The sequence below is a fragment of the Dunckerocampus dactyliophorus genome, chromosome 8 (assembly GCF_027744805.1).
Source record: "Dunckerocampus dactyliophorus isolate RoL2022-P2 chromosome 8, RoL_Ddac_1.1, whole genome shotgun sequence".
Taxonomy (NCBI): Eukaryota; Metazoa; Chordata; class Actinopteri; order Syngnathiformes; family Syngnathidae; genus Dunckerocampus; species Dunckerocampus dactyliophorus.
Genome location: NC_072826.1, coordinates 31,262,195 through 31,284,779, shown reverse-complemented (window position 1 = coordinate 31,284,779; position 22,585 = coordinate 31,262,195). Strand labels below are relative to the sequence as shown.

The following is a 22,585-nucleotide window of genomic DNA, read 5'->3' as shown; positions in this document are numbered from 1 at the left end:
ATGTAGACATGAAATAACACCCCTATAGTCACCTTTACACTCCTGTTCCTCTTTGTTTACGTCACATTGCTCATGTGCAGGCGACGGGATCACTGCAGGGACACGAGAGATAGCCACGCCTGCACAGCATGCTAGCAAGCTAACTAGTTAGCCTCCAATGTATTCATTCTAAACTTAAGAACGGGTGTTTTCACGCCTCCCGATTTGATGTAAAAATGCAGTGTGTATTTTACACAAATGTGCATACATGTTTCTTCAACAGGTACAACTTTATTCCAGAGAGTTCTGGGCAGAACACGGAAAACATTCAGCATGGAGTTAATCACAAGGAGGGGGAAGCATTCCATTCTTAAAAAATATAGAGCTTTAATTTATTAGTCAGCAACAACAATGGAACGAGAGGATACGAGTCATTTACACATTTAGGCCATCACAATAACATCACCTCGTTGCATTTTGCTTTTTTTTTTTAATTGAATTTTAATTTGATGACGCTAAAAGGAAAATGCAAAGACTACAGACACTGGAAAAGGAAATCCACAACAAAAAATACGTGTTGTACAAACTTTCTTTGTATTTTTTGCTGTATGTGTGGAAGTGTGACAGACATCTTCCATCGACAGTAGAGATGCGTCTTCTCAGAGGTGCCCAGATTTTCGTGGAAACCACAAAGAGTGTTCGGGGCCTGACATTGGCTTTTTTCATGAAACCTCACTTTTAAGACTGTAGTCAATAGAGGCACAACCGCACCATATACTTTTTATATTGATATTCATTTACACGGAGAGTACAAATAAACTGTCAGGGTGTGAAATACATTTGAATTCATATGCACAGTCTTTCACCTCAAGTAAAAGCTGTCTCATGTTCACGTCTGCTGCACGTTTACATGTACTGCTCTACAAAGTGTACTGTGGTAGCGTCGCTTCTCTTGTCCTATTCTACATCCCTCAGGATGGTGAACGGAAACAAAAACAGACCACACGTCTTATCAGAATTACAGTACAAATACATTTTCATGCACACAAAGAAAGCCAGCTTCCCAATATTTGGTGAGTGTCACAACATTGTTACGATGCTCAGTTGTGTATACAGTAAATGGGCTTCTTTTATTTACGTTGTTAATCCCACATGAATGTCAGCGGACAGAGAAACAAACAGATCTAGGCACCCCGCTCCAACTGAAACTATTTTATTCACAGAAGTCCACAATTGTGCTTGTTGCATTTGGCCCCAGCTGCCGGCCCTTAAAATAAAAATAAGAAAAATGCCCTTTGTACAAAAACTTGACCCTTTATTGCACCACCGCCTCAGTTCATATTATGTTTGTATTTGGTAAAGCCCCGCCATCTCATACTATATCTATTGTTACTCTACTGCATTTTTATTGTGTATTGTTCTTGTCCTGGTACACCGAGACGAGAAGGAAAGAACAGCGATGCCGCTACCCAACTTTTATCTGTCAGCTTACACGCTAAATCACGCAAACTGTCCGCCGTGTCACGTGACGAGTGAGTTTTGCAGTGAGTAACAGCAACAATAAAATGAACACCAATAACAACAACATTTGCCCCAAAGTTACCTATACACGAAGAGCCTGCTTGTCCTTAAGTACAAAGAAATCCACAGAATGATACTATGTACAACCTACAATAAATACTGAGTAGCATATGTCTTACGCTTTGAAACGATGCATGTGGGGGGCTGCTCCGAAGCCGCGTCTTCTCCGTTTGCTTTTTGTATTTTTTCCCGGTTTGTGTGTGCTTTTTTTCTCGTTTCTCTCAATGAGTCTCTCCCAGTTTTCACAGGGTGGGGTGGGGGGAGTGGTTGGGGGTGTTTTGGACACATTCGGGCGCCTCATGTCTCTGCATCCTCACGCTCATCTTCCTCCTCCGCCTCAGCGTGATGCCGACGGTTGCGGGGCTTCTTCTGCTCCTTGAGCTCTTTCAGGTCTTTGACCTTGAGGGCGCCCAGCATGGGGTCTCCGAACTGCCAGTAGTCCTGGCAATACTGATTGATGAGGCTCATCTCAGGTTGGCTCAGGATGGTCAGCAGGTCCTTGTACTGGCCTGCGCTCGGGGTCCACTGGGTGCTGGAGTGGACGGAGGATGGCAGCAACCCTGCTCCGCCCTCCACTATCACGTTATTGACGGCACGGCTCGACAGCACCACCAGCTGCAGCTTGACAAGGGTGTGCTTGAAGTTCTTTTCTGTGGCGCTGCATTGGTACATTCCAGAGTCAAAGGGCTGCAGAGAGCGCAGGAGGAGACCTTGCTCTGTCTTTAAGATCCGACCGTCAGAACGCATCTGCAGACGGAAAAAATGTGTTTTGTAAAATGAAGCATTCATTTTAAGGGCCAGAAGAAAGTTCTGTACTCCTAAGCATTAATGAGGTATAAGGACCTTGGACTGAACACTCAATTGACATCTCTCCCCCAACGATTGTCTCTTTCCACAGTAAAAGTGGCCACAAATTGGGCTGTTTTGCCACCAGGCAGGTGACCGACCAGCTATGATGCATGATGGTCGTTCGCCAGCCATGTCGACAACAACAACCAGATAGTGACCACCCCCAGGGTTCACACCCACCAGAGATATAAATAGGAAGACACCATCCTGAACAATTTTGAACTGAAGAAGCCTTTTGGATTAAACAAAGATTCCAGTTGCTTCGATTCAGCCTTTGCGGATTACGATGACCTGGATGATCGTGAATCGACACAGACACTAATAAAAAACTATCACAAAACTAAACGCAACTAAACGCTTGTGACGAGACGAGCTGCCGTATCCCTGCGCACTGTCGCCCGTGCGTTCATGTGAACGTGACGAACACACTCGCATCTTCTTCCGCTGTGGAACGCATCCGAAAACAAGATGGCCGCGGCGCTCGTCGTGGAAGTAGATGCGAGCGTCTTGGTCACATTCACATGAACGCACAGGCGACTGCGCAGGGAGACGGCGGGGGACAGATTTGAGAAGGCATTTTTGTGATGCAAATGTGTTAATCTTTTGAACGCATGTTGTTTTGAGAAGCCAAACTCTTTATTGAATTGTCCCCAGCAACTAAGTGGAACTACGTTCTTCATCACAGATCCTGACCAGGACTGGACTTAGGAGACCAGGTGGGGGGCAAGTCGCTGTTATTGGACTACGATGCTGATGGGGATGTCTTACAGGTTCATGTAAAAAAATCCAAACTATCCCTTTAAATACTTCCTATCCGATTCTGTTCTTAATTTTCCTGGACAGAATTTCTAGGTGCAGCCAAGGGAGTCCAGTTTGGGGTCTTAGAATCTCGTCTCTGCTATTTGCAGACGATGTGACCTTCAGCGTTTACTGGGGCGGTTTGAGTGCGAAACTTCTGTGATGAGACTCAGCACCTCCAAATCCGAGGCCATGGTTGGAAAAGGGTGGATTGCGCCCTCTGGGTTGGGAATGAGGTCCTGCCCCAGGTGGAGGAGTTCAAGTATCTCAGGGTCTCGTTCACCAGTGAGGCAAGGTTGAAATTTGAGGTCGACAGCTGCAGTGATGCGGTCGCTGTACCGGACCGTCATGGTGAAGAGAGAGCTGAGCCGGAAGGCATCCATCCATCCATTTTCCTTCACTTATCCAGGTCCGGGTCGCAGCGGCAGCAGTCTTAGGAGGGAAGCCCAGACTTCCCAGTCCCTGGCCACCTCTTCTAGTTCCACCAGGAGGACTCCAAGGTGTTGCCAGGCCAACTGTGTGTCCTAGGTCTGCCCAGGTCCTTCTCCCGACCTGCCTCACCAGCGAGGCCATTTCAGCCGCTTGTATCCGCCATCTCATTGTTTCCGTCATGATCCAAAGCTCGTGACCATAGGTGAGGGTGGGAACATAGATGGGGGGGTAAATTGAGAGCTTAACAAATAAATGAATAAATTGATAGTAAAATCAATTATATAATAAATAATAAATACATTTTTGGTCAAACTTCTTTTAACAAAATTTTCGAAAAAAATATTCTGAAAATATTCCCAATCTCTTTGTCCATTAGTGGCTAATAATTTATACATATGTGATAACACTGGTGAAATGTACCGCTGTTACAAATCCCACCATTTTGAAATGCTTATGTCTTTATGCTTCAAATGTTGCACTTTCTCTGGCGTCCCTTGAAAGCACCATAGTCGTGTGCTGCGGGATGCAAAGGTTTGACTGTGGAAGCTTCAGTCCGGCCTCAAGTATTGCAGCGAAGTTAATATATCATTGGAAGTTGTCACTGGACAACAGGCAAGCAGTGTGGATGATGTCGACGCCTCTCTTGTCTGCTAGCCAAGGCTAAAGGCTACACCGTGACCCCGACTCCATGTGTTCATCAATCATCTTATATCATCATTCCTTAGTGATGGGTACCTATGGACATTTTATACTGTAAATGTGTTTAAAAAGGGCGTGAGGTATATTCAGGGCTTTGTGTCATCAGTGAACAATGGCAATTGAAGAGAGCAGTGGAGGGTTCTGGAGCTAAATCAATCTAAAGTCCCTGTAAATTATAGACATTTTTATCAATTACTCGCGTTGTTTTGCCCTTCACCGCCGTGGTCTTGGTGCGTAACCTCCACAAAGACCGTGAATCCACTGTAAATTCATATGTTCAATATTTTTCATAAAGATGAATAAGTCCCCCCCGCATCTCACCTCCTTCCTGCGGTCGCTGTTGTCTCGCTGTAGATGCCATTTGATCACGGCATGTGGGGAGCGGGCCTGACACTCCAAGAAGGTGCTGCTTCCCTCCACCCCATACTGTACCATCTCTAGAGTATTCTTATTAGCTGGAGGGCAGAAGGAGAGAGGAGTTACCATGGCAACAAAACACCTCATTACCATGAGCTCCGATCACCCAAAATCCAAGTCGGGGAAAATCAAAGCGCTCGGCTTCCACAGATTAGCATAAAACTAGCAGAATACCACCATTACAGCCTGTAACAACGAGCACCATCGTCTTTTTTTAAGTACCAGTGAAGTAATGATATCATTACTTTCACACTTATGAATAAACACGTGGCATCAACAGCGGATGAAAACAGAACTCAGGCAGTCTGAAGAGCGTGCACCTCACCGTTGGAGTTGAAGCCTCGACACTGGCGAATGGGGTTCCCGTACTTGACGTCCTGCCTCCGGCTACGTCTAAAGGGGTCAGACCAGCATTGCGGAATAAGGAGAGAAAAGAAAGGCATAAAGCAACTGCAAGCCATTCAACGCCATTCAGAAACATAAATACTGTACATTAATGAACAAATCATGCTGTTCTGTGGTTGAATACAACCTATTGTTAGTAAAAAAAATATGCATACTGAAGCAAATTGTAAGGATTTTTGGCATTCGTTCAGGCATAAAAACGGCTAAATGGAATAAAATACATGTACAAGGCATTCAGAAGGCATTCAAAGATACTGTGAATGTTATGTAATGTTATGTATTGGCCGATTTCCGTAAAAAAATCAGCATATGCTGATAAATGCCTTACAACGCTGATCACCTGTGGCTAGCACTATTGCAGCCCGCAGCGTCCCTTTCGTGCAGTGTAGTGTCTCGCACTAACTAGCGTCTTGGGCAGCGTCGTCCTGTCACTTTCCTTCAAAACAAAAATAATCCTGTCTGCCGTGTGGAACCAAACTGCCAACACATGCCACGAAAACCACTTTGCAGCGATAGCGCAATAAAAAGCTTTCATTTGACGGAGTATGGTGACTTTTGGAGGCTCACGGCAGCGAACACTCGCACGTATGTGTGTGACAGTCAGACAGCTACGCTAATAACACGAAAAAATTAGCTCCTCAGTAACTATTTTTGTGTACATTATTGGAGAGTGTGACCTTAATTACTAATTTTAGAAATTACCCATTTTTTGGGCCCCCTGGCAGTCAAGGGACCTTGGACTTGTCCTGACCTTTCCCCTTTATATGGCACTCCTGGCCAATAGCACTCATCATAAATTCGCTGAAAAATGGATCATGAATTTATGTGGTCAGTATCGGCTGATTTCAGTTCCAGATGATTGGTATCTGAATCGGAGCATCTTACTATGTAGTATTGTACCGACAGGCTTTTATTGCAGGTTTGAATGATCTCACAACAGGCACAACAATCCCGAATAAAAATCCCTGTTAAAAAAGACAGGCTACTGTTCCTGCAGTAACCCACGCCAAGCTAAAAGTCAACAACACCACGCAAACGCACCACAAACGCAACACCACCACCTGCCCGCCCCTCACCGAGCTCCCCTTGGGAACACATTTATAGCAACACACATTCTTATTTTTGTCTTAGATGGCTTATTCACTCCTATTATGTGACTATATCGGGAAATAGGAGTGTAAAGGTGATTACAGGGGTGCTGTAATAATGTTAAAAACTGTATTTAGAAGGTCGTAAACAGGTTTTCTATGTTGTAAGGAAGCCTACATTGTGAAATTCACTTATCACAGTCGGGCCTGGAAACATGTGACAGTGATAAACGAGGGATTACTGTACATCATTCTCCACAAGGTATAACCGTAAAGCGATGTGTAATGATATCACACAGCACAACGAAATTATATTTCATCTTCATAACAAACTGAAAAACAAGTCAGGTCTGAATTGTTTTAATTGACATTTTGGAAGCTAAAAATAGTGCATAGCTCAGAAGTGTTCTGTTTGTCCAACAAAATAAAGAGTACAATTCGTAACGCGCCCAATGCCTGTGACGATGCCACTCAGCCATGCTGACACTCTAACGCACCAACGACTACGTCGCTCAGTTAGTTTCCGAGTTCACGTGCCGCGTGACGACCCTGTCGGCGCTCACCTCTTCTGGGAAGCGGAGTAGCGGGAGCACGACTTCCCGTCCCAGGCGCAGTAAGGGTCTCTGGCCAAACAGCAGTCGGCACACGCTTCACCGTACACATCACAGCGATGAAGAGCCAGCTGGGTCAGCCCGACCGCAGATGACACGTACAGCTGTTGCTGTTGAGAGAGCGTCCGAAAGAAAATGTTGATACCGCACAAGCAGAATGTACATCTGTATGCACATCTGCAGTATACCTGGGAAGCCTATACACTTTAAGACTGAGGGAAAATAGTTAGTGCAAAAGTACAGTGGAGTTATTTGTTTGCTTAAGTGTAGTTGACACTTCCAGTAACTTCCGTCTTTACATTACGCCTTCTGCCTTTTTCATAACATTGCCACGTTGTTACAGACTTGCGACACAGCACAGAGCTACAAGTATTAGTAGCAAGGAGTAAACAGGCACACGTGTAAGACTTTTACCATACGCTCCAAGTCAAGGCATGTCTGCTTTTACTCACATTTCAGCCTGCAGAGAGCCTTCTATGCGAGAAACTCATGATATCAGTCATTAGACGTGCGCACACCGGAAGTGTGCACACGGTTAACTGACGTCTACGTGTCATCTTTTTGCAATAGAGATACAGAAGTAGCAAGAGAGTGAAAAAATACAAAAACGCAAAAGGCTTAATGCAAAAAGGATGAAGTAAATATATACATAAAAACCAAATAAGTAATAATACTAATAATAACATAAGAATGAATTACATTACTAATAGAAAAATGGAAAACATGTAATCATGTAAACTTTGTAACATGACTAAAGATGAATGTACAAAGTGAAAAATGTGATTGGAACCAGAGATGATAAGCAGATCTTCAAAATGCAAATGCAAATTTCATTCTAAATGAAACACCTCTAAAACCTCTAACATAATCCCGACGCAAAAAATGCTAAACTGAAACACTTCCAAGTGACTTCTGAAGCAACATGATGATGAACCAAGCGTCATGCATATGCTGGCGTTCATACGCTTACCCTTTTGGATGAGATCTTCATTGTCGTGATTGGAGTTGGAACCTTAAATAGAAACAAACATATTTTTTCATGAAGTGAGTTGAGCTAGCAAGGTGACTTCAAAAGCCTGAGCTATGAATATGCAAATTAGATATTGCTATAGGCCTGCCACGATAATCGATAAATCGATGAATTGAACACCAAAAGAGAAAAAAAAAACAGCAGATAATTTTGACGCCCTTGATAAACTGACGTGCATGTATGCGTGTTTCGTCTGGCTGGATGACAAGAGGGTTCACTCTGCATCTGTCTGTGCGCTTTGGTTCTATAGTGGAATGAACTGAGAGAGTGATCCCTCGCGTCATTCAGCCTCTATGTGTGAGTGGCGTACAGAGGGTTTAGCAGTTAGCTTTGTGAGGCAGCATACGCTAACATGAAGAAGGCGCGGAACCGATGGTTTCTTTGGCAAATGTATGCCACATTCAACATTTCGGTTTTAAACTGAATGAACACCTACGACCGACGCGGACAGTTTTTTTAACGGGGGAAAAAGAAAAAAAAAACTACCGACGGAGGTGCCTCGCGCAGCGGAGCCTTCGTCCTGACAGTCAACACTTACGGAGGCGTTTGGTCGGCAACGTAAACGTAAACAAAACAGCGCAAAATGGTCACAGACAGTGTCGCTAGTTACACTGCAAAGGCACACATAGAAACAACTTGTGTGCCAAGAACGTCTCACACGTACACCGTACGCTATACTTGAGTGCCATCTAGTGGTTGAAATGGGAGTACACCTCTCATGACAAATCATAAAAAAATGCTCTAAAAAATGTTGCAGATAAAACGGATTGTCGACGATAATTTGTAGCACAGTTATCGAGCAGCAAAATGTGTTATGGTGACAGGCCTATGTCATACAGTGTATGCCATACATGATTTATTTCTTATCATTGAAAAGTACGATCACCTTGAACACCTCCACCTCCTCCAGTACCAGCTCCTCAGTCTGGAGGTCATCCCTGGGCAGAACGATAACTTTCTGAACCGTCCCTTTGTCTGTGGACACACACGCCTGTCAGTCACACACCTGCGATGTTGCCACCATGCCTGCCAACGGCCCCTCGTTTCCATGTTTTATTCTCTCCGCAGCCTCCAGCAGGTGATAATCCTTCTATCAACACACTTCACTGTTCTCACCTTCATCACACAGCTCTCTTGACTTCAACCTTTGCTCAGTGACGTGAGGCTCTGTTCCACTTACACGAGAAATAAACGTATTCATTCGGATGCCGTCAAACGCTCCTTCGGCCTTCACCGGTGTGCCAGATTTCTCTTGGCGTTCCTGAGAGATTTATGATTACGACTTGAGCATGGAGTCTTTAGTGCCGGGCTGAATGGTCGCGTCTGACAGCAGCTGAATGCCAGCGCATTCCTGCACATAAAGCCATTAGTCTCCTCCCTGTAATGCGCGCATGAACAAAGACGCCATACATGCGACATGTGGGGTCTGCTGACTGTGAGGCGGCTGCTGTCATTCTGCTGTCTTACTAAAGCTTCAGCTGGACTTTTAATAACGTGCGCCAGATTAAGGTGATAGATGTACGTTTTGACCTCTGTCCCCTCTTCTTTCCTTCATACCCCCCCGCGACTGCCCTGCAGGTAAAACCACCCTGGTATTTACTGCATGTGAATAGAATGACGCAGATGAAACCGCTGTGATAGGCCACATTTCCACTCCAGCACAAAAGGAAAGAATGCTTTCATCTTGACGGCAAACGATTGCACGCCATACTTGAAAGAAGCCCACATTATATTCAAATGAGACAACTTTTCTTATTCAAAGCAAAAAATTCCGCCAATGGGGTCAGAAACATTTGCTCGGCTGGAATTCTTATAACTGGAATATTTTTCTTGTGACTTTTAAGAATAGAATGAGTCCTAAAATAAGCAAGTTCTTCATCACATGGATGGCTTTTACGCTGTACAAGTACAAGTACACTGAGAATACCCACGGGGGGGGGCGTGCAGGTTCCGCACAGCGGTGTTCCGACAGGGATTTAAACCATCTCTTCTTGTCGGCATGCTAGTTATGTTGGTTACTTCTTCCCCGGTCTGAGCTTTTCAACCAGCATGAAGCAAACTATGTGAATGGAATTTTTGGACTTAGAAAGAAAAAAGTGTGATTGTATCTAAAATTCACTTCATTTAGGAAACCCAATTGTCATAAACACGATGAGAAAGCTTTCTTCTGGCAGGATTCGCATGGAAATTCACTAGTTTTTAAATGTATAAACTAGATAAAAAGAGTAGTATTTCCTTGAATGAAGTTTAATAAGTACACAGATGTTTTTACACAGATGTGAGGACTACAGTTAATAGAATCCATCTTGGTACGCTCTATGACATTTGCTGTGCAGCAAATCTTTAAGAAATGCTTGCTTAAAATGGGGCTTTTTTTACTTTCTTGAAATGTACTTTTTGTAGTGTAGATTTATTTTCTGTGTGTGAGTCCGTTCTTAAATTTAGGAAGTTTAGAAACCAGTTTTATTCTGAATTGAAGACAAATATAGATTCATCTGTTATTGAAGAAGAATCCAACTGAGGTTTTTAGCTTGTTATTAGAAAAAAGAACTCATTTCTGGCAAAAAATAAATATACTATACTTTCCTAATAAAAGATTATTTTTTTCAAGTGAAAATTGCTAGACAAGATGTTTTTGTTTTTAGGAAACTTTTTTGGGGGACTTTATTCCTTTCTTGAAATGTAGTTTTTGCGGTGCAGGAAAGGCAACCCCGCCAATTCCATGCGATTTCTTTCAGTGGCTCTGCTTTACGTGCTAAAACTGCTCCTGTCTCCTCTGGTTAGTCAGTTATGAGTGAGGGAATAACATCATTTGGGAAAAAGACTCACCAGTTCCTAAGAAAAGCACTTCATAGTTGCCATCTGCAGCTGTCACCTGGTCCACTGCAATAGTGGTGAACTCATAGTCCACGTTGGTACGGACCACTAGGGGGCGCTTGTGTACCGGGTACACCGAGTTGTGCATGGCAGGGTGATTCCTCATGAAGTTTATCACCTCATCTGGGTAGTCCTTAGTGGACTTCATGTTGGGGGTGAATGTACCTCCGGGGCACTGCAGGCAGGACAGAATCCAAAACATTCAGCTTGCTCAGGTAAAGAAAAACACGTAAAAACCCTGTCTTGAAGAAATGTTGAGCTGAGAGCTGCTGACACTGTGTTTTGCCTCCATGGTTTCTATTTGTGGTTTAGGTCAAAGAAAAATCAATGTTATGCCAGCTTGCAGTGGGATTCATGTGCGAGGTCCGCGCAAGGTTAGACCCTCTATAGGTAAAACTTACCGTGCCTGGACGGGGGTAAGGGATCTTTCCAGTGTAGGCCACCCACTGGTAATTGGGACCTTCTTTGTGTGCAAAGGGTCCATTGAAGACCATGCGGATGTCAGCCATGGAGTATACACAAACTGCGGAGCCTTTGAATACTGACCTATGACAAGAATAGGCCCGATAATAATCAGGAACGTCAACAATAATGTGTATTCTTTGCTGTTAATTTGATGTATTGTGGACAAAAACACTAACCCGGACACTGAAAAAACTCCATAGATAACAGGATTTTTGGTGTCTTGCGTTGGCTGTATGTAAACATCCCCTGAAAGACAAGAGAAAAGGATGCATCACTTCAATGCAGAAAGGAAAGTGCACCATCGAGTTCCTATGAACTCATTCAATCCCAGCCATTTCTCAAAATTCAACCCCTTCAGTAGCGGCCGTTTTAGACGATTTGGACTGATCTTTCAAGGCACACAGAATATTATGTTCTATGGTTGTATATAGTAAACATGGAAGCTACCAAAAGAAAGACTAGACTCTCATCTTTCATCAGTGGTTTGCGTTCTTTAGTAATCAGCAGTAGAACATAAGTAAGTTTCAGGAAAATATCAGTTCCCAACTAAAAAAGGGAGAAATACAGCTTTTTGTGAAAAGATATGTTTCAAGCATAACTTTCACTTTGACACAAATATTTTTGGTTTTGTGGCAGCTCAAATATCTAAACAACTATACTAACATAAACAATACAAAAAGGGTTGTTTTACATCAAAGTGACTATTTGTTTACAAATATCACACCATGAATTATTTACAATTTTCACATTTGGAACTACGTGTGTGTGCACGCGTGTGTGCGCTAGTGCACGCATGCGTGAGCATGCGTCAAAATTTCCCAACAGTGCATAACCTTCTGCACGCTACACTCCACGCTCTCTCACTTCCTCCGTGCTGTGGAGTGTGTTAATACATGAAAATGATCCATGCCGAGCTCTTATCAAATGCACTTCTGCCACCTTTTATGTCTTAAAACTGCTTGACAAGTGACCTCTTTTATTGGGCACTTGCGTCATCACCTCTTTTTGCCTCTTGCACAAAAGGAAAAGGCTTCTTGAGACGTCATCTGTACTTCTGTGAAGAAGGTGTCGGACGTTTCGCTCCTCATCCGAAGAGCTTTGTCAGCGAACTAACAAGTGCTGGTAGCTTAGGCCTTAAATACAGTAAGAGTGGGCGGAATTGGTGTGCCAACACCCTCCTCCTATTGGTTCCTTACACTAAGCCTGGGCGGAGTAGTGGTATAATCCTCTCCTGTTATTAACACCTCCGATAAAAGGGAAGTGTAGCTCCCTGAATTGGGTATGAACGACTCTGATACTGGCTCGTTAGCATCTATTGTTCTGGCTCGGCCCTGGCTCCACCTCATTTGCATGACGAAGAGCTGTGGGTTTTGGTCTCAGTAACCTGCTGAACACAGGGTCCAAATTAAACCTCAAACCACCATTCTGATTCAATGATGGGTTCTGTTGTTTGACAAAAATAGCTTCCTTTACTCCTCTTTCAAACCATCTGTTTTCTTTGGCCAAAATCTTTACCTCGCTGTCCTCAAAAGAGTGATTGGTTGCTTTAAGGTGTAGATGTACTGCTGATTGAGGACCACTAGAATTGTCCCTGCGATGTTGATAAAGCCTTTTTTGGAGCATTTGCTTAGTTTCCCCAATGTAGTGCTCTTTGCATTCCTCATCTTTACAGTGGATGGAATAGACCACATTGCTCTGTTTCTGGTTTGGAGCCTTGTCTTTAGGATGCACTAGTTTTTGTCTCAGGGTATTTACTGGTTTGAAATAGGTAGGAATTTTGTGTTGCCATAAGATCCTCTTGCACAAAAGAACGTAAGAGGCGTCTTTGTGTTTAAAAAACCCCTATAAATACGTCTTTGGCATTGAATGAGTTAAACAATATTCACACAGCTTTCTGTGAACCCAACTTTCTCTGCTAACGAAGCTGAACTTTGGTCTTTGTTGAAGAAACATGCTTCTGATTATTGGATTTCGAGAAGTGGGATTGTGTCTTGACACAGTGAAAATATAACAAATCCCACAAGAAGCTTAAGGAGCGATACAAAGGTCAGGGCGGTCATGTGACATTTTAACAGGAGTTGAAGCTACAATGTAGTCTTTATTGGAAAACAAATGTATGGTATACACCAGGGGTCACCAACATGGTGCCCGCGGGCACCAGGTGGCTCCCACGACCACATGAGGCGCCCGCAGGCCTGCTTTTCATTCAGGTTTTCAGTTAATAATGTGAGAACACTAGAAAGAAAAGTATTGTGAAACATGAAATGTGAGTTGTGGATACCAGCATTTTGTTCATGTTCTGGTAAAACAAGCATATTTGATCTGTTTGGGTTGAAATAAGCTATGAAAATCATTTCTACAAAAATGAGTAGCTCGTGGCCATTTTCATTTTCTAAAAGTAGCTCTCACGAGGAAGAACGTTGGTGACCCCTGGCATACAGTATACCATGTCAATAAACCTACACTTCTGGAAACCTGCAGTCAGGCAGGATGCTGACAAGTGCCTGATTTTGATGAACATTTACTAAATGTACAACAAAATGTACTACATGTGTCTCACCGTCTGGTGGTTGTGGGTTCAAATCCAGCTCAAACCTGTCTGTTTTCCCTGTGTGGGTTTTCTCCCACAGTCCTAAAACATGCATAGCCCCTTTTTTACCACAGCAAATTCCCTGGGCTTTTGTTTCCACTGGACACCTTGGGCAGGTTTGAGCTCTCCCTTTTTTGTAAATCAAAGGTCACTTTGTTTTAGCATCATCTTATTTTGTATCTTACTAGTTTTATATATGACATACTTATGTATTAAAAAAAAAATCCTTGCATCCATCCATCTTCTTCCACTTATCCAAGGTCGGATCGGGGGGGCAGCAGCCTCAGCGGGGAAGTCCAGACTTCCCTCTCCCCAGCCACTACGTCGCAGACCAGTTGCTAGACATAAGTCTCTCCAATGTGTCCTGGGTCTTTCCCGATGCCTCCTACCGGTCAGGGAGGTGTCCAGGAGGCATCCTGACCAAATGCCCAAGCCTCATGTGGCTCCTCTCAATGCGGAGGAGTAGCGGTTCCACTCCGAGTTTTCCTCGGATGATAGTGCTTCTCACCCTACCTCTAAGGGAGAGCCCAGACACCCTCATTTTGGCCGCTTGTACCCGCCATCTTCAGGGCGAGAAACATGGACTCGGACTTGGAGGTGCTGATTCTCAACCCGGCCGCTTCACACTCGGTTGCGAATCGATCCAGTGAGAACTGAAGGTCACGGCTCGATGACCCCAACAGGACCACATCATCTGCAAAAAGCAGAGACCCAATCCTGCAGCCATCAAACCGGAACCCCTCAACGCCCTGGCTGCGCCCAGAAATTCTGTCCATCAAAGTAATGAACAGAATTGGTGACAAAGGGCAGCCCTGGCGGAGTCCAACCTTCACTGGAAACGGGTCCGACTTGTTGCCGGCAATGCAAACCAAACTCTGACACCGGTCATACAGGGAACGAACAGCTTGAATTAGCTGGTCCGATACCCCGTACTGTCCGCAGAATTCCTTGAGGAACACGTTGGAATGCCTCGCCAAGTCCACAAACCCTGCAGAGAGTGTAGAGCTGGTCCACAGTTCCACGACCAGGGCGAAAACCACACTGCTCCCCCTGAATCCGAGATTCAACTACCCAGAGGATCCTCCTCTCCAGAACCCCTGAATAGACCTTACTAGGAAGGCTGAGGGGAACAAAATATGAAGAAAAAATGAATAAATTACCCTGAACTTTGTGTGGTGGAAATACAAACCATACAGAATACCAAAACCTTTTTTTTCTACCCGGGTAAAAACCTTGTTGGTGCTCAAGTTCCTGGGAGTTTGTTGGACTCTAAGCTGTCCATAGGTGTGTCCAGGTTATGCCACAACTCTAGCTTAAAGTCAGCTGGGATAGGCTCCAGCTCACAAGTGACATGGAACAGGATAAGAGGTAGAAAATGAATGAATACACCACTAAAGCCTGCTCAGTTATCCAAAAGGTCCAGAAAAGAAGAAAGACAAGAAAAATCCTCTCTTGCTTGACCTGAATACTGGTCCCTTAAGGAATGTCCCCTGCCCACAATAGAAACAAGAGCGCATCGTACAAAACAGAGAATGTGCACCCAGATGTGTACGAGTTGTGTGCAGAAAAAACAGTTATGTTTACAAGCAACGGACTGAATACGGCTCAGTAAGTACGACCTAAAATGTGGAAAGCCACTTGTCCTGTACAGACAATCATAAGAAATTAGCAGTCAGCTAAGCAAACAAAATGATACACGGAGGGTGGTGGGACACCGCCCTTAAATCTCAACTGCAAATATTTTGTTCCTATCCACACTGAAGCATCTGTGCAGTGTTGCATTCCTCTTGAGACGTGGATGAAATGTAAGTCCTGGGAAAAGGCTGAAGCTGAGCGATAGGAAGCACTTACTATATTTCTTAGTAACACATTCCCCAAAGACATTCACACACAGAATATGCATAGTTTCCAGAGTTATGGTCATCGCACAATTGTCTGTCATTATGTCACATGATAGATGGTTGCCAGGACATGCGCTACATTTGCACAAAACAGTCACCAAGCCGTCTTGGCTCCAGAAGAATCTGAAATCTGAAAATTGCAAATATATTCTCCCATTTACACATGCTGGATTAATGACGGAAAACCTAATCCAGTTGTTGTTCTTGCTGTTTTTCCCTAGGTGCTAACGCAAAAGTAGAATTGTATTTGTTTTCTATAACTGAACAACATTTAGCAAGTAAAAAAGGTGCAATATGCTTGTTTATATACTGTTAATCTGAACTTGTCTATTCCATGCCATCAACGGATGTACAATCAATCTTTGGGACTTTGCCGGTCAGTCGCTTCGCCCCCGTTGCGTGACGCACACCTCCAAAAATATCTTCATGCTACGGTGAGGCGGAGCGTTAAGGCTGCCTGTTGTAGCGCACTGACCAGCCCCTCTCTCCTTAACCACCCTTTCTCGCTTGCAAGGGGTGCCCAAAGCCGACGACTCGTATCTAAAAAACGCTGGTTAGTTGTGACACTTGTATGCCGAGGTGCTACTGTATAAATGACAATAAAAAATACCTACTATGCTTCATCACCTTCTCTCTTCTCTGGCATTTTAGACCGTGACAACTCAAGTCATAGCGACAGTAGATACAAATAACTACGGACTTGTTGAGAGAGCCATCTGCCGGGGCTGTGAAGCTAAACTTACCAGTGAAAATACCCTTTTCTTTCTCCATTTCTGTTCAATATTTTTTCCCGCTTGTGGGTCAACATCAGCTGCCTCACCGCTGCGTTCCGTCAAACCAGTGGTTTGCAAGTATTTTTTGTCACGCCCCCACTTGGGGGCAGAGGTTTTTTTTGCGTATCAAATGCACTTGCGTAATGTGACAACAATGAATAACAGCAGTGTAAAGGTGACTACAGGCGTGTTATTTCATGTGTACAACGCTCTAATAACGTTAAAAAGCGTATTTAGAAAGGTTTTCTATGCTCTAAATATACAATTTTTTTAAGGTTGAATCCTGTATCGTGGAAGTTCATCCGGTCTAGAACCAATTAACTGCTTTAAATGAACCTGCGTAGGTTCACGGGAGAGACCTTGGATCTTGGCCTCAGAAAGGTTGGTGACCACTGTGGTAGAAGATATGTCCTCCTACATGTCTTCTATGGACACCCTTGAGGTCCACAGACTAGGATATGTGCCAGCAAGAATCTAATGTACTGTAATATAACCCTACAAATCATAATTAGGCTTTATTTGACGTCTTTTGGACAAACTTTGGAACAGATTATCTTTATAAATATTCATCTTTGATAATGTTAAGCCATGAGCATGAAAATCCATCACATCCAAATAACTCAATAGCAGGGACCTACACCAAGGCTGAACTACTAACAAAAAGTCAGAGTTGTGTTTCTTTGTCTATTTGTTTGTTAGCAGGCTACTTCCTGCTTCATGGATGATGATTAAGGTGGTTGGATAGTTCCAATGATACCTGTGATTCAAGCAATCCAAATAAAATCCTGCTCTCACACGTTCATCAGATTCACACCAAAACTGATGATTCGCCTCACTGAAATTAGAGCACCGTTTGCAAATAGGCAAAGGAGTACCGTAGGTTTTTTTTGCTCCGAACTGCAGGAGACTGCACACGCGGACAGATCTGTCACAGATTTCTCGAGTGTGTGTCACCCTTGCAGTCGTTCAAAGGCTTTTAAATAATTGTCACCTGTAAAAAAGCAAACAGTGCTTACGGACTGCAGCTGGGTTGAGATGAAAGCAAGAAATGTGTCATCGTGATAACGTGACTTAAACTATAATCAGGCTCCGTGAGCATGGCACTTTTCATTCTTGACATGAGTTCAAGAGCATCAGCGACCTCGTGCATCAGCCCCGAGTCACTGCGTGCTTAAACGTGAAAACACACGGGGCCCAGAGAGGCTACGATTCTCACAGTCACACACATTCCATCCACTGGTGATTCGATCTGCAGACTGTCAGAGCCCCTCTTTCACACAAGCAAAAAGGAAATGACATGGTGGGGGGAGAGATTCTTGGATTGCGTTACTGTACCCTGGATGGGCCATAAAATGAGAAGAAAGACCCCGCATTCATAAGTGTCTGCATGAAGGACACTTTTGGTAGGTGCTGCAGGAGCAAAAGAACCTATAGTTCTCCTTTAGGTAGGCTCATGCATGAATATGCCTTTCAGAAATCCAGTCATTTTGTCTTTTTTCTATGCAAGTCAATACTTATTGTCAAAATGATTCATGATTATTTAACATATACATTACGGCTGTCCCAATCTGATCTTCGGGATCGGGTGCCCATCCGCTGTATTTTGAAGGTCGAATAATATCTGCTTCCGCCACAAGATCGGGCCGATCCGGTTGCCGTATAACTTTCGTATCTGGGCCGCACGCCAACACGGCAGGTGCGGTAATGCGCCTCAAAGCCTGGTTGCTACTCAACTCCCGCCACCCGCAAGAAGAAGAAAAGGCAACACCACCATGCAGACATGCCCGCCGTGTGCCGTGGTGAACTTAGTTTCACGTTGGATGCCGGTTGTTCGGCTCCACAGCTCCAGCGGTACAACAACACCCCAACATGAAGACAACACCACTTTATAGTGTAAATTTGGTACTCACGAAGCTCATCAAAATGCGTCTCCATCCCATCGGCCCCTGGCACTGAGCAGATGAGCCGGGCCTTCAAGAAGGTGCTCCACTTGTTGACCAGGCAGCAGTGACCTCCGTCGTCATTCTACAGAGAAAAAACGCAGAGCAGTTTCTCCGTCATTTTGCCAAACTCTCTCCTTATTAGAAGCAAACCACAGGTGGAATCTCCCACACAAAAGTCAACATACTGGTGCGCATTAAGGAGGATGGCGGGGGGTGTATGGTAAACACATACGCATTGTCATATTTATAGTTTTCCATCTGTGGTGGAGGAAAGAGCTTGAGCTAAGACTGGGATGGATTCAGCCAGCAGGCATCCTTACAAACAATAAACTCTGACATGAGCACATACAGTATACACTAAAGTGTAGGCATTGTAGAATGGTAAATCACACTTTTTTTCATCGTTTGGCTGGACCGGCGACTTCAAGTATCAAATTTAACATTTGCTGCCTTTAAGTTAAAGTGGGGAGGTGGTTGTTTTTTTGGTGACACAGTGTGACGCAGTGAGGCACACAAATTGAATAATACACAGCATGCCGGATGCTTTTTGTTACAGAATACTTTCTAATACGCTTCTGCCTTGGTCGACTGTGTGCCTGTAAGTAATGTGCGACTAGAATGATATGCTACCTGTGTGGATATATTATTACATATTTTTGACAGCAGTGTTGTTTAATCACTACCAAACAACTACTAATTAATGAGTCACTAATTATGTTTAGCTTGGAGATTGTAGCTGCCGTGTCAGTCTCTGACTAACTAAATACACTCATATGATTAAGACTGAAAATCATATGATTCACTTATTTGTGAATACAAAAATTATGCTTTGGTGATAAAATACAGCTGTTTGACACATTTCTACGCGCCAGCATGCGTCCAGGCGTCATGTCACATATGAAAAGTGTCTACCTCGACAACATTTTGACATCCATTTTGATCCATTTTCTATGCTGCTTATCCTCACTGGGGTTGTGGGGGTATGCTTGAGCCTGTCCTAGCTGCCTTTGAGCGAGAGACGAGGTACACCCTGGACTGATCGCCAGTCAATCGCAGGGCACATATAGACAATCATTCACACACACATTCGTACCTATGGGCAATTTAGAGTAGCCAATTAACCTAGCATGCATGTTTTTGGAAACCGGAGTACCCGGAGAAAACCCATGCACGCACGGGGAGAACATGCAAACTCCACACTGAGATGCCCATGCGGAGATTCCAGATCTCCTGACTGTGTGGCCAACTCCAGAGAAGAAGCTCTCACTGCGTATGTCTATATTATCTCACATCTGCAGACAGAGAATGCAGAAACAGCAAGAAAGAGGCATAAACTACAAAAAAAGAAAGCACGGACAGTGTCGGGGAGGGAATTGCTGACTAGGATGACATCGCTTTGGGCATTATGATCACTTATTAACAGAACTTCACAAGGAAGATCCAAGAGGCTCCAGAAATTACTTGAGAAGTTCCCTCAACTTGCTCCAAGAGGTGGTGGAAAAGTTAACCTATTCATGTGAATGAGACACGCTTTGATATTGTTTGCACATGCAACAAAAATTACATGCAGCTCTACACACATGCACATACTTCACACCTGTTTACAACCAATTTACTCATTGACACGCCACTGGCATGCAAAATTGCGTACCACTGCAGGGACAAGATGCGTGGCTTAAGGTGTCTTCCTTCAATACTTCAGGAAGAATCACTCAGTCACACACAGCGTTATGCAGCAAAATAATGACAACATGTTTGAACTACCTAGCTATAACTAGTTGAGAATTTCACAGGTCGTATTAGCCCAGAGTTTTAGCAGTCTCAGTAGGAAAGTCCAGACTTCCCGGTCCCCGGCCACCTCTTCCAGTTCCAACGGGAGGACACCAAGGCGTTCCCAGGCCAGCTGTGAGATGTTATCCCTCCAGCGTGTCCTAGGTCTGCCCCAGGGCCTTCTCCCGGCCAGGCACGCCCAGAACACATAGATCGACCGTGGGAACATAGATCGACCGGTAAATTGAGAGGTTTGCCTTCCGGCTCAGATGTGTCTTTACCGCCACCATCCGGTACAGCGACCGCATTACTGCAGACGATTGATGATAACTTTTTTAATGACTATTTTGTTGACACAATAATTACGGTACTTTTTCTATAACTTGTAGTGTATATTGCAATATTTGTCTTATTTTGCACAGTGTATGTTTATGAAATGCATCCAGTGGCATAACAACATAACATCGATATTGGTAATGATCATATCGGTAACAAAGCCAATATCGAGCATCTCTAATGATTACCATAAATATCAACCCTATTGATTAAAATGATTATTCAAGATGATAGGTTTTGCCAAGTTGACTGATTGCAACTTTGCCCACATTGTTCGAATGCTTCACATTTCCAATGCAATTCCACTTTTGGGATGCAATACTTTCATACGTTTTGTGTACTGTAGAGCGCAGGTAAGAGAGCCGGAGCTCAGTGCTGAAGAAAGACTATTCAGATGTGTGTTGAAGTCAAAATGACAGGACCAAGTCTCCTGAGGCCGTGACAAAACCCACATGCGAGGGGGATGAGTGTTTGTGTGCCAGGTCAGTGCCTGACCCCCTCAAATAAATACGACAGTGAACAGCTGAAATCACCGCCTCATGTATGCCACATTTTCTCACTTCTCGTCCTACGTGATTCTACGCTAACGGACAACATGCTGGAAGAAGACAATGTTGTATTTATGAATCATGCTGGTCACTTTCTTGGCCGTGTAAGCTTTTGTGGAGGAAGTCCAGATTAGCTAAGTATGATGCTGTTAACATTTCATTGCTCCTTACACTAAAAGTGCATTTGGACTACCAGGCAGAAAAGGTCACTAAGTCAAAAGGTGAGAGGCCAGAGGGCAGTCTAACAGACAGAGGAAGGCATTGTCGACAGGAAGGTTAAGACGTGTGGATTCCAGCACATCAGTGTTGGCCAGCATATAAACATTTCAACACTGCGGGTAACTCGTCTCAAGAGACTCCAGCCTGTTTTCATATCGATGCTGGTTTTCTTTCCATTATGTTTACACCCCGAAACAAACACGCTCCGTACTGTGTACACACCAGGCAGATGCGTCCAATGCGGGACTGGGTCACAGGAGTCTGGCCCATCTCAGACGACTTCTCCCGGAAGAAGAAATAAAGTTTGTCGTCATTTCTCTCTGCACTGTCAGGGATGAGGTGGACATGGATGAAAGTGGGGTCTGCGGGCAGAAGAGGTAGGAGCATCTTTACAATCATATATAAACTAAAGGCATTTCCTGTTCATCACTTGTTGATCCAAACAGATGCAAGGTAAAGACTATGGAATCACTTACCATTGAGCCATCTGGAGTTGTACTGATCAGTTCGCATGGCTGTCTTTGTCCCCAAAGTCCGGAAAATGGCTGAGTCTGTTCCCATAAAATCAACATAGACTCCAGCATAAAGTTCACCATCTGAGAAAGAAATAAAAGACAATAAATATTTCCTGAATAAGATACATGTAGTCATCAGTCGTCGTTTCCACTGTGGCCGATAGGCTAGTGGGTGGATGAAATGTATGGCTGGACTGATGGATTTCAGTGCTTCAAATATTATTCAAATATATACAGTATGTATTGTAAAGGATCGGTTAGCAGCCAAGTGTGAAGAGGCTGGGATGAGAATCAGCACCTCCAAGTCCGAGTCCATGGTTCTTGCCCGGAAAAGGGTGGAGCACCTTGGGGGGCAGAATGGCTCAGGTGGCAAAGTGGTCGTCACACAAGCTGAAGTAGGTAAATGTGTGTCAAAGCACTTAGAGTGCCTTGGAGGTGGAAAAGTACTATACAAGTGAAGAATTTACCAGTGTCATCTCCGGCTTGGGAATGAGATCCTACCTGGAGACCCTAGTGGAGGCGTCTAAGTACCTCACGAGTGAGGGAAGGATGGAACACGAGATCAACAGCCGTCTGCAGTGATACGGACTCTGCATCGGTCCGTTGTGGTGAAGAGGGACCTGAGCCCAAAGGCAAAGCCCTCATTTTACCAGTCGATCTACGTTCATAACCTCACCTATGGTCATGAGCTTTAGGTAGTGATCGAAAGGACAAGATGGTGGATACAAGCGGCTTTGTCCGTAGGGTGGCTGGCTCTGC

At 44.2% G+C, this 22,585-nt stretch overlaps 1 protein-coding gene across 4 annotated transcripts in view; it reads right to left on the bottom strand.

Annotated features, from left to right (window-relative positions):
* Positions 1–250: 250 nt before the first annotated feature.
* The window catches only part of sema3fb (sema domain, immunoglobulin domain (Ig), short basic domain, secreted, (semaphorin) 3Fb), a 77,233-nt gene continuing 54,898 nt past the window's right edge, over positions 251–22,585 (bottom strand). For 2 of the 4 annotated variants that reach the window (XM_054784146.1, XM_054784149.1), the window contains 12 exons: positions 21,788–21,907; positions 21,534–21,673; positions 18,406–18,520; positions 11,408–11,477; positions 11,168–11,312; positions 10,719–10,941; positions 8,776–8,864; positions 7,830–7,871; positions 6,812–6,969; positions 5,081–5,148; positions 4,660–4,793; positions 251–2,307 (listed from right to left, as the gene is read on the bottom strand). In XM_054784146.1, coding sequence (XP_054640121.1) covers positions 1,858–2,307; positions 4,660–4,793; positions 5,081–5,148; positions 6,812–6,969; positions 7,830–7,871; positions 8,776–8,864; positions 10,719–10,941; positions 11,168–11,312; positions 11,408–11,477; positions 18,406–18,520; positions 21,534–21,673; positions 21,788–21,907 — 1,754 coding nt within the window. In that variant the 3' untranslated portion in view covers positions 251–1,857. Of the gene's footprint in view, positions 2,308–4,659; positions 4,794–5,080; positions 5,165–6,811; positions 6,970–7,829; positions 7,872–8,775; positions 8,865–10,718; positions 10,942–11,167; positions 11,313–11,407; positions 11,478–18,405; positions 18,521–21,533; positions 21,674–21,787; positions 21,908–22,585 lie in introns of all 4 variants that reach the window. The other 2 variants (XM_054784145.1, XM_054784147.1) reach the window with 1 other exon arrangement.